This window comes from Bos javanicus, chromosome 13 (genome assembly GCF_032452875.1).
Source record: "Bos javanicus breed banteng chromosome 13, ARS-OSU_banteng_1.0, whole genome shotgun sequence".
In the NCBI taxonomy this organism is placed as follows: Eukaryota; Metazoa; Chordata; class Mammalia; order Artiodactyla; family Bovidae; genus Bos; species Bos javanicus.
The window spans coordinates 42,974,366-42,986,530 of NC_083880.1; the positions used below are offsets into that span (position 1 = coordinate 42,974,366).

The 12,165-nt window shown below is 43.7% G+C and overlaps 1 protein-coding gene across 1 annotated transcript in view; it reads left to right on the forward strand.

Moving 5' to 3' along the window:
- Positions 1-4,365: 4,365 nt before the first annotated feature.
- Positions 4,366-12,165, forward strand: part of GDI2 (GDP dissociation inhibitor 2) — a 29,021-nt gene continuing 21,221 nt past the window's right edge. Inside the window, exon 1 of the mRNA XM_061436465.1 lies at positions 4,366-5,041. Within this exon, the coding sequence (XP_061292449.1) occupies positions 4,997-5,041 (45 nt within the window). The 5' untranslated portion in view covers positions 4,366-4,996. The remainder of the gene's footprint in view (positions 5,042-12,165) is intronic.

The window sequence follows — 12,165 nt, forward strand, 5'->3', positions numbered from 1 at the left end:
CTAGCTTCTTGGAATTTCTACTCTTGGAATGCAACTGCCATACTTTGAGATGTGCAAGCCAAATGGAGAAGTCACACATACGATGCTCCTCTGGTTGACAGCTCCAGCTACGCCCCCAGCCAGCAGCTGGCGTCAACAGTCAGTCACACATGTGCCATCATGGATGTCCAGGACACTTGAGCCTTCAGATGACCCCAGCCCCAGGCCCAAACAACTCCCACACATCTGAGCCCATTCAACCCACAGAACCATAAGAGATAACAGTATCAATACATTGCTGCTTTAAGCCACTAGGTTTGTTTATAGCCACTAAATTTTAGGGTGGTTTGTTACACAGCCAAAGAAAAGAGGAGTAGATGTGGAAGGAGAGAAAGAAGATAGAATGAGGATAAAATCTAGAATTCTGGTTTGGGGCCAAGGTGGAGGCATCACTGCTGAGACAGAGACCAGGGGCAGATGAACAGTTTAGGGGTGGGGGAGTAAAGGATCTCTCATATACTAGAAAATATATATTTTAGGAAATTCTTTTTTTCTAGACCCTGACGTGTTTTATCTTCACCATTAGCCATCCACACTTCAAACAGATTTATATTTTATTGATCCCTGCCTTTAAGACCCTCCAAAACATGAACTTCAGTATCTTCTGCTGCAAGAAAAGCTGTGCTTCTCAAAAGTCTCAAGAGGAACTCGTACCTATTTCATCACACTTAGTCCTTGTAGATGTAGGGATCGACTTCCAGGTCTCTTTATTCATTCACCAAATATTTACCTATCACCTCCCAGGGACTCAGCACTATTCTCTTGCGCACGAGACAGATAACGTCCCCATCCTCATGCAGTTTACATTCTGAGCGACAGGCAGACAAAAAACAAGAAAATGGTCACCAATTTGATTTTTAAAAAGGAATGAAAGAAATAAGCAGGGTGACAATAGAGAATAAAAGTTGAGGGGAACCTGCTTTAAATAAAGTGGCGAGGGAAGATTTTTAAGCTGAAACTTAAGGAAGTGGGAAGAATGAGCCGTGGGAAGAGGTGCAGGAGGGGGAAGCCAGGGTTGGTAGCCGCAGGACCACGGAGGGTACAAGGCCCTTGGGTGGTTAAAAGCTACCCGAGGTTCTGGGAACTGAAAGACAAGTGTGTTTGGAGTGAAGTGAGCCTGAAGTACAGCAAGATGCAGTGGGGCAGAGGTGAGAGGCAGATTAAAGGATACCTTTTAGTCCGATTCAAGGATGTGCATTTTATTCTAAGTACAAAAGACAGGCAGAAACATGGACATGCTCTGATTCATGTCTTAAGAAGGTAAAGGTCAGAATATGCAGGAGCGGGAAAAGGGAGTGAGAAACTGTTGTGGTTTTGGACAGAACCTGGACTAAGGTTCACTCTATAATTTTCTTTTCCTTGGACTCTTGTCTCTTCCTTTGCGAAGTGCAGGCAGGGGCTTGGAGAAACAGATGATGAAAATGTTTCTGTTTCTTGGAGAAACAGAACCAGAAATCAGCAAACAATGATTCCCAAGCACCAAGTATAAATAAGACTCTCTCTGGACTCCTCTTGTTTTGGGTAAAGATTTGAAAACATTTTCAAGGTTGATGGTGTTTTCCACTCCTCTCCACCAACCTGCTTCTCCCAACCTAAGGTTTCCTGCCATCAGGAACTGCCAACTGTGGTCTCTGAGACACTGAACCAACTAGTGGCTTTTAAGCCACTTCACCATTTCAAGATCTTTCTTTGTTGTTGGGTGTTGTCATTATAGACATGTCTGAACTGGCTAAGTCTGCTCCTGCCCCTAAAAAGGGCTCTAAAAAAGCTGTGACCAAGGCCCAGAAGAAGGATGGCAAGAAGCGCAAGCGCAGCTGCAAGGAGAGCTACTCCGTGTACGTGTACAAGGTGCTGAATCAAGTCCATCAGGACACCGGCATCTTGTCCAAAGCAATGGGAATCATGAATTCCTTCGTCAACGACATTTTCGAGCGCATCGCTGGGGAGGCATCGCGCCTGGCGCATTACAACAAGTGCTGGACTATCACATCTAGGGAGATTCAGACCGCCGTGTGCTTGCTGCTACCTGGGGAGCTGGCCAAGCACACCGTGTCCGAGGGCACTAAGGCTGTCACCAAGTATACCAGCTCCAAGTAAATATAATATGCCTAGCCGCTGTTAACGGAGAAGGCAATGGCACCCCACTCCAGTACTCTTGCCTGGAAAATCCCATGGACGGAGGGCCTGGTGGGCTGTAGTCCATGGGGTCGCTAAGAGTCGGACACGATTGAGCGACTTCACTCACTTAAGCCACTTCACCATAGGTGTTTGTTGTCTTCCAAATTCCTCGGCAACTGGATTAGGTTGGGTGGAATCTGAATGGACTCAGTCTGTTGAAGGTTAGCATTTTTTTCTTTTTCTTTTTGTCTTTTGTCAGGGCCACAGAACTTATCTGCCAACAAAACTAAAGTGTAAGGGATCAGACTGAGGAACCATATTAGCCTTAAATACTGTTTCCTTCGCCAATACCTTTGAGTCTTTCAGTAACTCCACATGAATATCGATAAACTTTCCTTCACATAAGGCATGGCAACATAAGTCAGCAGATACATGTAAAATCTTCTTCAATATGCAGAGGCTGATGGCAATATGTGAAAAAGGTTCTAGGGGGCTTCCCTGGTGGCTCAGAGGATAAAGCATCTGCCTGCAATGCAGGAGACCAGGGGTTTGATCCCTGGGTTAGGAAGATGCCCTGGAGAAGGAAATGGCAACCTACTCCAGTATTCTTGCCGGGTGAATCCCATGGACAGAGGAGCCTGGCGGGCTACAGTCCACGGGGTCGCAGAGTCAGACACGACTGAGCGACTTCACTTTCTTTTTTTAAAATGAATTTTTTAATGAGTCAATATTTTTGGTCAGTTCAAAAACATGGTGGCGGTGGCGGTTTAGTCGCTCAGTTGTGTCCGACTCTTGCGACCGCATGGACTGGAGTCCGCCAGCTTCCTCTGAACATGGGCTTCTCCAGGTGAGAATACTGGTGTGGATTGCCATTTCCTTCTCCAGAGGATCTTCCTAACTCAGGAATCCAACTCAGGTCTCCTGCATTGCAGGCAGATTCTTTACCGACTGATAAAAGCAGCCCCAGAGAGATCCCTGTCTCCTTCTCAGTGTGAGGGCACAGTGAAAAGACACGGTGAACCAGGAAGTTTGTCCTCAACAGACAAATTTAACCTTATGTTTTCTAGATTCCAGAACTGTAAGACATATATTTCTGTTGTTTGTAAACATGTTAGATATATATGGCACTGGATTACTTAGCAACAGCAGGACTTTCTTAAGGCATCACCTGTTTAACCAAAGTCAGTTAACATGGTTATACAATCTGTTCAATAGTCTAGTAACTTTGCACTTGACTTTTGTCTACTTGTAAAAATTCATTTTGGAGATGAATTTAAGCAAACTCTAGGAGATAGTGGAAGACACAGGAGCCTGGAGTGCTGCAGTCCCTGGGGTCACAAAGAGACCTAGTGAACAACAGAAATTCATTTAGCCACTAACGTATACAAATCCAGTTAAGACTGATGTACATTTAAAGAGTTTTCTTCTCCCCTCCCCGCAAAAGGCCCATTGTCTTATATAATATACCCTCTTAAACTCTATGTAGGGATGAAGAAACATTGTAAAAAACTTGCATTCTGTCATGAATCAGAGTAATTTAAACGTGAAGGAAGGTAGGTCTGTCTCCCAAGATTCACTTTAAACAGCTCTTATTTGAGAATAAATCTTCAAGGAAACACCAACTCTTTTGTCTGCATACTCAGGCTGAAAACACCAGATCTGCTCTCTTCGGTTGAGAACATAAGCCACCAGGGCTGGAGATAGAAACCTGAAAAAGCGTGTGTTTGCAGGGCTGGGCCGGCTCGGATATGGAAGGCAAAAAACAGGGAATCCTTTTCTTTTCCTACACTCTGTGGCCTAAATCCATTCACGTGCTGGTCAGCTATCTTTACAGCTGGTTTAGATTATAGCTCTCAGTAGGCGCAGACCTGCTTCCCATCAAATCTGCCCTTCCCCTTTATGCTAAAGTTTCCTTTTCAAAAGTAGAGTTTTTTTTTTTTTTTTAATTCTTATTTCCTAAGGCTGCACATGGGGCAATGCATCAGGCAAGAATGACATTGGGAGGGAAGTTAAAAAAAAAAGTGATTTCTGAACTCCTTAAAATTCATTGGGTCCTTGTTTCCTTCAGGAAATGGAGGTAGGATAAAAAGAAAAGCAAGACAAGTTGCAGAGGACCAGCTAGGCGCGCAGAGGGCCGAACCGCAGCCGGAATCGGGCCGGATGGCGTCATCTCCTGGTGTGCCGGGCTGCGGGAGGCCGCCCGCGGTCCCGGGGGCGGGGGCGGCCAGCCCCAGCCACGTGGTCGCGGCGGGCCCAAAGTCCAAGGGCAGCTGCGGGCGCGGGGCCGACTGCGCCCCGGCGCCCGATGGGGAGCGAGAGTGAAGAACCGGACAGCGGCCCCCGGCCACAAGCTCAACCCCGCCCCGCCCTCGAAGGCCCGCGCGCGGCCGCCCCTGCCGCCCCCAACCAAGGCGGCAGCGCTTTGGGAACGGATCCGAAATCCACCAGGGCCTCGGCCCGCCCTTTTCTCGCGAGAGGTGGGAGAGGAAGCGGGTCGGGTGGGCGACGGAGACGTAGCCAATGAGCGAGCGGGAAGGGCGTGATCGACGGCTTCCTCCCGGCCTCGCCCCGGCTGCGGAGGCCGCGGTCGCAGCCCGCCTCTCTCTCCCTCGCAGCCTTCCCTACCCTCCCCGCCCCGTTCTTCTCTTCCCGTCTGAGGTGACGGCCGGCTCCCCGATCCACAGCTGCGTGTAGTCTCTGCCTCCGCTTCCGTTTTCCCTTGTGCCCCTTCTGGCTTGAGTGCTCGCCCCGCCGTCCGCCTCCTCCTCGGGGCAGCCGTAGCCCCAGACCCCTAGAGCTCTGAGCCTTCTCTGGGTCTCCGTCCGCGCCCGGCCCCGCCATGAATGAGGAGTACGACGTGATCGTGCTGGGCACTGGCCTGACGGTGAGGAGGGGCGGCGGCCTGGGGCCGGGAGGGGGCCGGCCGCAGGCCCTGCTCAGCCCTGTTCTCCCCGCCCCCCGCGCCGCGAGGCCGGGGGTCTCTCCCCGGGGCGGGCGGGATCTCTCCGGGCAGGCCGGGCCTGCAGCCGGGCCTGCGGGGAGGGGACACCGCGGTGTGCAAAAGCCCGGCCCGGGCAGGTGTCTGGACCGGTTGGGGCGGCCGAGCAAGGGTCTCTGGGGAGGGCAAGGCCGAGAAAGCCCCGGTTGCGGCGTCGCTGCGCCTCCCTTGCTGGTCGAGGGCCTCTCGCGCCTGGAGACGGAAAGGAGTGGGGGAGGGTGAAGCCTAGCCCGGTGGCGTTTCCTTCTCAGCTTCCAGGCCCCGCTGCTAGTCAGTTTCGGTGACCAGTCACAGGTAACCGCTGTTGGGTAGGTAATTCAGGTCCGTGAACTTAAATTTTTTTTTTTTTTTTTGAGAAGACTGGTTTTCTTAGCCTCCTCCCCCACCCCAGGTGAGAAGCATTAATTCCTGTGTAACCACCCTCCCAATCTCACTTGAACGACCATGGGATTGGAAATGATTTTTCCTCCAAATGGGTCTCACCTGGCTTTCGCCAGCCTTATGTGTGGTCTGTCCTTGACCGCCTCAGCGCTTCTGAACCTTTTCCCCTGAGAAAAGGAATTGATGATGAGTTGGTTGGTTGCTAGAGGCCAGGTGTTCCTGTCACCGTGGTAAATGTATTTTCCTAGCTGTCTGCTCAGAGGACTTCAGGTGATATTCCGCAGATAACGCAGGCAGGAGTTGTACTTCTTTTCTGTGCTTTTAAAAAGAAAATGAAGATAGCTCATCTTGCAAAAGAATTCTGTTTGAAGACAGGACCGTTTCCATTTATCAAAAGTTTTTTGAAAATTTGAAATTCTGACATGGGGCTGGCTGCTTCGTTTTAGAAGATGAACCCTGATTTTGATCTTGTGTTTTCCATATGAACTGATAAAGTCCTGAGTCATTTGATGTAAATGTGTTGAAATGCATTGTAATCTCTCAAGATTTAAAATTTTTTTTCAGGTAGCATTCCAGAATAACTATTTTAGATTTCTCTGGACAAGAGAAAACTGAAACTTGCATTTGGCTAATATTCTTAGGAAAAAATTGTTGGAAACTTACAGTGATACTTTGCTGGCATGTTATTTTCTGTTTATGGTGATTTATGATGCTTGTTGGGTAATACTCATTTCTGAATGCTTCACTATGTTTGACCAGTCCAGAAAAAGACGGGACTGGCTGGGAAATTGTACAAAATAGATGAGAATGATGGAATGTGAGATATTGGGTTGAATTTCTTTGGTGGGCTGGTGGATGATGAGTAGGCTTACCCACTGCAGGATTGGGTTTTTTTTTTCTTTCCGTTTCCGAAGTGCTTAATTGGGATTCTGAGCTGAGCTGAGTAGTTTAGTTTGCCCGTTGGAATGGGCACTGTTGCTACCAGCCTTTTGTTAGAGCCAGTTAGTTCCACTGTGTTACTGCCGTTATTGCTGGTCTTTCAGATTTGCTCTTGATTAGGTCAGTTAAACATAGGCAAATGAATGCATATCCTTCCTCATGCAGGTTTCTTTCTTTTTTTTTTCCCCCTTTCCTTTTTTTCCTCTCATGCTGGTTTCTACATGCCTAGCTCAGAAGGATCACTTTGTATCAAAGCGGGCAGTCTTAACTCTATAACAACCAAGTTGCACCTTATTTACATTTTCATTTGGATTAATTGTGACCTTTTTGATGAATGGTAGGTGCATACTTAGAAATCAGAGCAATTTCTGCTGTCATTTGTATAGCTGTGATAACTATTTCCTGTGAACCTTCCTAGAGTGTTGTTTCGAGATATTCTTTAGGAATTATATCAATTCGGAGCAATCGTATCATTACTGTTGTATTACAGTCGTTGGTAGTAGTGATGATGGGATGCTTTTAATAATGGTAAATCTTTTACCCTCATTTTTATTGATAGGAGAACTTCGATTGCTTGAGACCACCAACGTTAAAAACCCTCAATTTATAATTTGAGTATTTGATATCAACATACCATTTACTTAATTTTTAACTTACAAATATTTAGTGCCTGAGATTTAAGAACCTGAAAACAGGCATATGTTGTCAGTTATGGATACCAAATATTACGTGATTCTTGTGTGTTAATTTTAGTGCAATTAACTTGTTATTTTTAAAGTGTAAGGAAGTTTTGGGGTTTCTCTTTTCTAATGTGGCCATTGCTTTTTATGGATTATTATGTCTAAAATACGGTCATATTAGTGCACCAATATTGATAGTAACTTTAAAGAAGGGTTAAAACAGTTTGCTATAAACTAGAGCAAAATATTCATTCTGTCTATGAGAAGTGCAATGTTCTATATAGTTGAATATTTTAAGGAATTGATGGTTTTCCCTTTAAAGACCCCTAACATTTTTTGGAGGTATAGTAAGTGAGGAATGTATTTGTAAATGTACTGAATCATAGAAGCGCCTTTTCAGAACCAGAGTCCATAAAACATAGTTGGGAAACACCACTTTCCCCAATCAGCCGAAGCAGTTTAAAGACAGCACGGTGGAAAAGTTGAATTGATCTGGGGATTAAAGATTAATCAAAAGAACCATAATTTTTAGAAAAAAGCTTTCAAATGATATCACAGCTTCCTTAACAGACTAAGGAATGTAATGAACACCTGATAACAAGATTTCACAAAGGAAGGGTTAATTACTGAGTACTGCTGTAACACAATGGAGCCATTGAGGCCTCCTGAGCTCTTTGGGAACTTTGGCCTTCTTACTAAGTCCTCTTAGGCGGCTGGGCTTTGGTAGGTAGTTCTACAGTCTACTTTTCCTTTTTTCCCTCTTTGCTTACTTTGATGAGTAGACTGGGGACCATGGACATCCTCTGACCACTAATTTGCTGTATCTGATTGACTTTGGCCTTGGCAATGAATTCATGAATCTTAGAAATTGTGTGCTTAGTCTTAGAAATAGTAATACATAATAAAACAAGGGCGGCTAGCTCCACAGCTGCTTGTGCTTCCCAGCGGTATTTTGTGTTTTTTTCTGCATGGTAATTTTCGTAAGGAGCTGTGAATCAAAAAAGACACTTTAGTGATCTCTAACCAGGTTATTCTCAGCATTATTTGTTTAAAACGTTGTTTTACATCCCAGACATACTTTTCCTCTTTTCTCTGTATTAAAATTTGTGACGCCGAAGAGGTTTTGTACCTGATTTTTAAAAAATCTTGAATTGCCTTTTGTATTTGCTCCTTGAAAATCTTTGCCATTGCTATTAGAGTTCTGTGGACAAAGGACATTTTGTCCAGTGCAGTAGTGATCACAGGACCAGTATATGCAGTTGTCTTATTTTTGAAAGGTATAAATACTGTGCAGGCAGTCTGTATTTTAAATCAGCCTCAAGTATACTGGTCCAGTAGAGTAGAAGTAAATCAGACATACATCAGCATTTCAAGGTAGTAGTGAGACGTTGGTTGGAAAGACCACTAGGTAAACCTGTGGCTCACATGTCTATGGCCATTGTGCTCGTTTATGGTCAGTATAAAGGCAAACACACCTGTCTGTGAGTAGCTTCTTGTCATACGAGGGGTAGCTATAATACGAGTTAATGTGAGAAAGTGTTGTTAAGAGAGTTCAATTCTCAGGGGGAATTCTGATACTGGAATCAAAAACTTTCATAAAGAAGGAGGTATTTAAGTTGGCTTTAAAACATAATAAGCAGGGTAGGGGAGGGGGTTTAGATGAAGGTAATCATAAGGTACAAACTTAAGTTATAAGATAATTAAGTACTAGGGATGTAATGTGTAACATGATAAAGAGACCACTGCTGTACATTATAAGTGAAAGCTGTTAGAGTAAATCTTTAAGTATTCTAATCACAAGGAAACATGTTTTTCTGTTTGATGTATCTACATGAGGTGATGGATGTTCACTAAACTACTGTGATATTCAAGATGTTTGTAATTCAAAGCATTATGCTTTACATCTTTACAGTGCTATAAATCAATGAAATCAATACTGGAAAAGATTAAAAAATACTGGTAAGCTTTGAACACAAGGAATGATTTTTCTAGGCAGAGAGAGCAGTGTAAGTCAGTATTAGAAGAGAACCTATGTTTAGGGGATGAGGGAGTTGGGAAGAAGGCATGTCACCAAGGATGTTGAAGACAGGCTCAGAAGTTTGAATTTCATCTTCTAGCCAGTAAGAGAGGATTTGAGCAGGAATGATATAATTAGAACCAAATTTCAAGATAAATTGACTTTTGACAAACATTTGAAGAAACATTCTGTTGAACACTGGCATTCATTTTTATTATGTTATTGCTGTAAGATACATACCGCTGAGATGAACTGATTTAAGTTTTCTGGTTAGTATATTTTTCTCATATTTCTAGACAAGTAGCTTTCAAAAGGCACTTTTCTTTAACATGAGTTGTTAGGTACCTTGTTTTCCGGATCACATTTTTGTGTGGTTTTACTTTCTATTTTTTTTTTTTTTTTCTGCTTTAATTATACCAGAAATTTAAAATGCAGGAGAATTTAGAGTGTCTGGCTCTCTTCAAGCCTATGTTGCCCTTAAGTAGGAAGCGGCCGGGGTCAGGGGTTGGGTGCAGTATAGCTAATTGGTTCTTCCTGACCATTACCACACCCACACATCTACAGAGACTAGAATTTTGCTGCAGCTGAACTTTAACCATTTTGTTTAATCTGGTTACTTCTTTTCGTAGGACAGCATGAAGATGCCATTATCATAAAGAACTTGGATTCTGGGCCTGAGCCCAGTTCGGTGAATGACCTGCCTGAGATTGCTTGAGATTACCTAGTGCATCTCATTAGTGCATGCATGCATTCATTCATTCACTTATGCATATTGAGTACCTGACATGCTCTCAGCCCTAGAAGTAAAAGATAAACAAGGCATAATAGCAAAAAATAAATAAACCGAGAAAACAAAAACTTGGATTCTGAAGATGGTTTTTAGTTCTGATTATTTTGGTTGAGTCTCTGTATATTCTCCTGGTTCGATCCCTGAGTGGGGAAGATCCCCTGAAGAAGGGAAAGGCTACCCACTCCAGTATTCTGGCCTGGAGAATTTCATGGACTGTGTATAGTTCATGGGGTCGCAAAGAGTTGGACACGACTGAGCAACTTTCACGTTCACTTTTCAGGTCACTTTTGGGTGAGTTTGAAATTAAATGTGGAGCATTTTAGTTTTAAAACTGTGTTGGTTAACATCCATTCATATGTGTTTCCTGGTAAAAGTTATCAGTATTCTTGACATAGATGTTGAATGGTCCTGGTTTTCTAGTGTGAAAAAAGGAAATTCATTTGGAGTAGTTTCTCTGACTTTGTACTTTGCTTGTTATTCTGTATTCACCAGGTGGTAGTAGTGAATTTTAATTTTGAATTGTTAACGTACTGATGCTGCTAAGTCGCTTCAGTCATGTCCGACTCTGTGCGACCCCATAGACGGCAGCCCACGAGCCTCCCCCCGTCCCTGGGATTCTCCAGGCAAGAACACTGGAGTGGTTTGCCATTTCCTTCTCCAATGCATGAAAGTGAAAAGTGAAAGTGAAGTTGCTCAGTCGTGTCCAACTCTTAGCGACCCCATGGACTGCAGCCTCCCAGGCTCCTCCGTCCATGGGATTCTCCAGGCAAGAGGACTGGAGCGGGGTATTAAAGTTTTGGGATCATTAATATATACCCTGTACTCAGATACGATTCATGTTTTATCAGTGAGTTAATGACTTCATGTTGTAAAGTTTGAAGTATCACAGTCGTGCTACTATGTATTCTCTGGGCAGTGTGAAGCAGTCTTTTATTGATAGTTCAGTAGAATCAGTGAACCTGCGAATTTATTAATCAGCTTTTATCGTGTTTGCTCCAAGGCTCTTTAAAGGTAATTAGTATCAGCTCTTTGGACTGTGGAATCTTTATATTATTGGGTCCTTTATTAGGCCTCAGTCTCCGGAGGTTGTTTTAGAGCCATGTTCCAGGGAGTGGGGCATGCTTACTTGCAGTGGAGTGTGAAAAGTTATATATAGAAGCTCTGCAACACTCAAAGTTGCTGCTGTGATCTTGCTTCTGAAAGTTGAACCATGAAGTCTGCTTTTGTCGACTGGAAACATGAGTATTTGGTTTTCCTCTGTTGATGCTATTATCTGTTTCTGAGATTGTAAATATTACATCTACTTTCATATAATACGTTGAATCACATGTTATTGCTTCTTTTGATTTTTAAGCAAGGGACTTGCTTTGGATAATACTGGAGTTAAATTTTACAGTTAAAATACCTTCAGTTCTGTTTATCAAGTTAAAAGTCAATCTGTGGATGAAGATATCTGCAGTACATGTAGCCACTAAAGCATTTAAAAATATCTAGAGTATATAAGGAATTTTTGTATAACAGTAAAAAAGAGCCCATTTTAAAAATGAGCAAATAATATGAATAGACACTTAACACAAGTGTTGGGCAAGATATGAAACAACAGGAACTTTCATGTGTTGTTTGCACAAGTATAAATTGGTAGAACCATTTTGAAAAACTGTTTGGCAGTATTTTTACTCTCCTTGATAAATATCCAACAAGTGCATGCATGTAAGAAAGACACACTGAGAATGTTGATAGAGCATTATTTGTAACAGCCCCAAACTGGAAACTATCCCAGTGTCCATCAGTAGTAGCATGGATGAGTAAGTGTGGCATATCTGTAAGGAGTAGTCATTCAGTAGATTCCTATGACTTTGTTACTGTAGTGTGGTCCATGCTGCAAACCCTGAGAACTTACTAGAAATGCAGAAGGTTAGGCCTCACCCGAGATACATGGATTCAAAGTCTATAGTTTAACATGATCCCTGGGTGTTTGATAATAAAGTTTGAGCAGCACTGCTTTCCTTGGGATTCTTGAAATTGATCCTGGAGCAGGGGTATTAACGTTACCTGGGAGCTGGTGAGAAATGCAGATTCTCAGGCTCCATGAGGACCTGCTGGCTCAGAAGCTCTGTGGGGGTGGGGAGTCTTGCAGTCTTTTAACAAGTGTCAGGGTGATGTGGGTGCAAAGTAAACTTTTAGAATCTACTTCAGATTTACA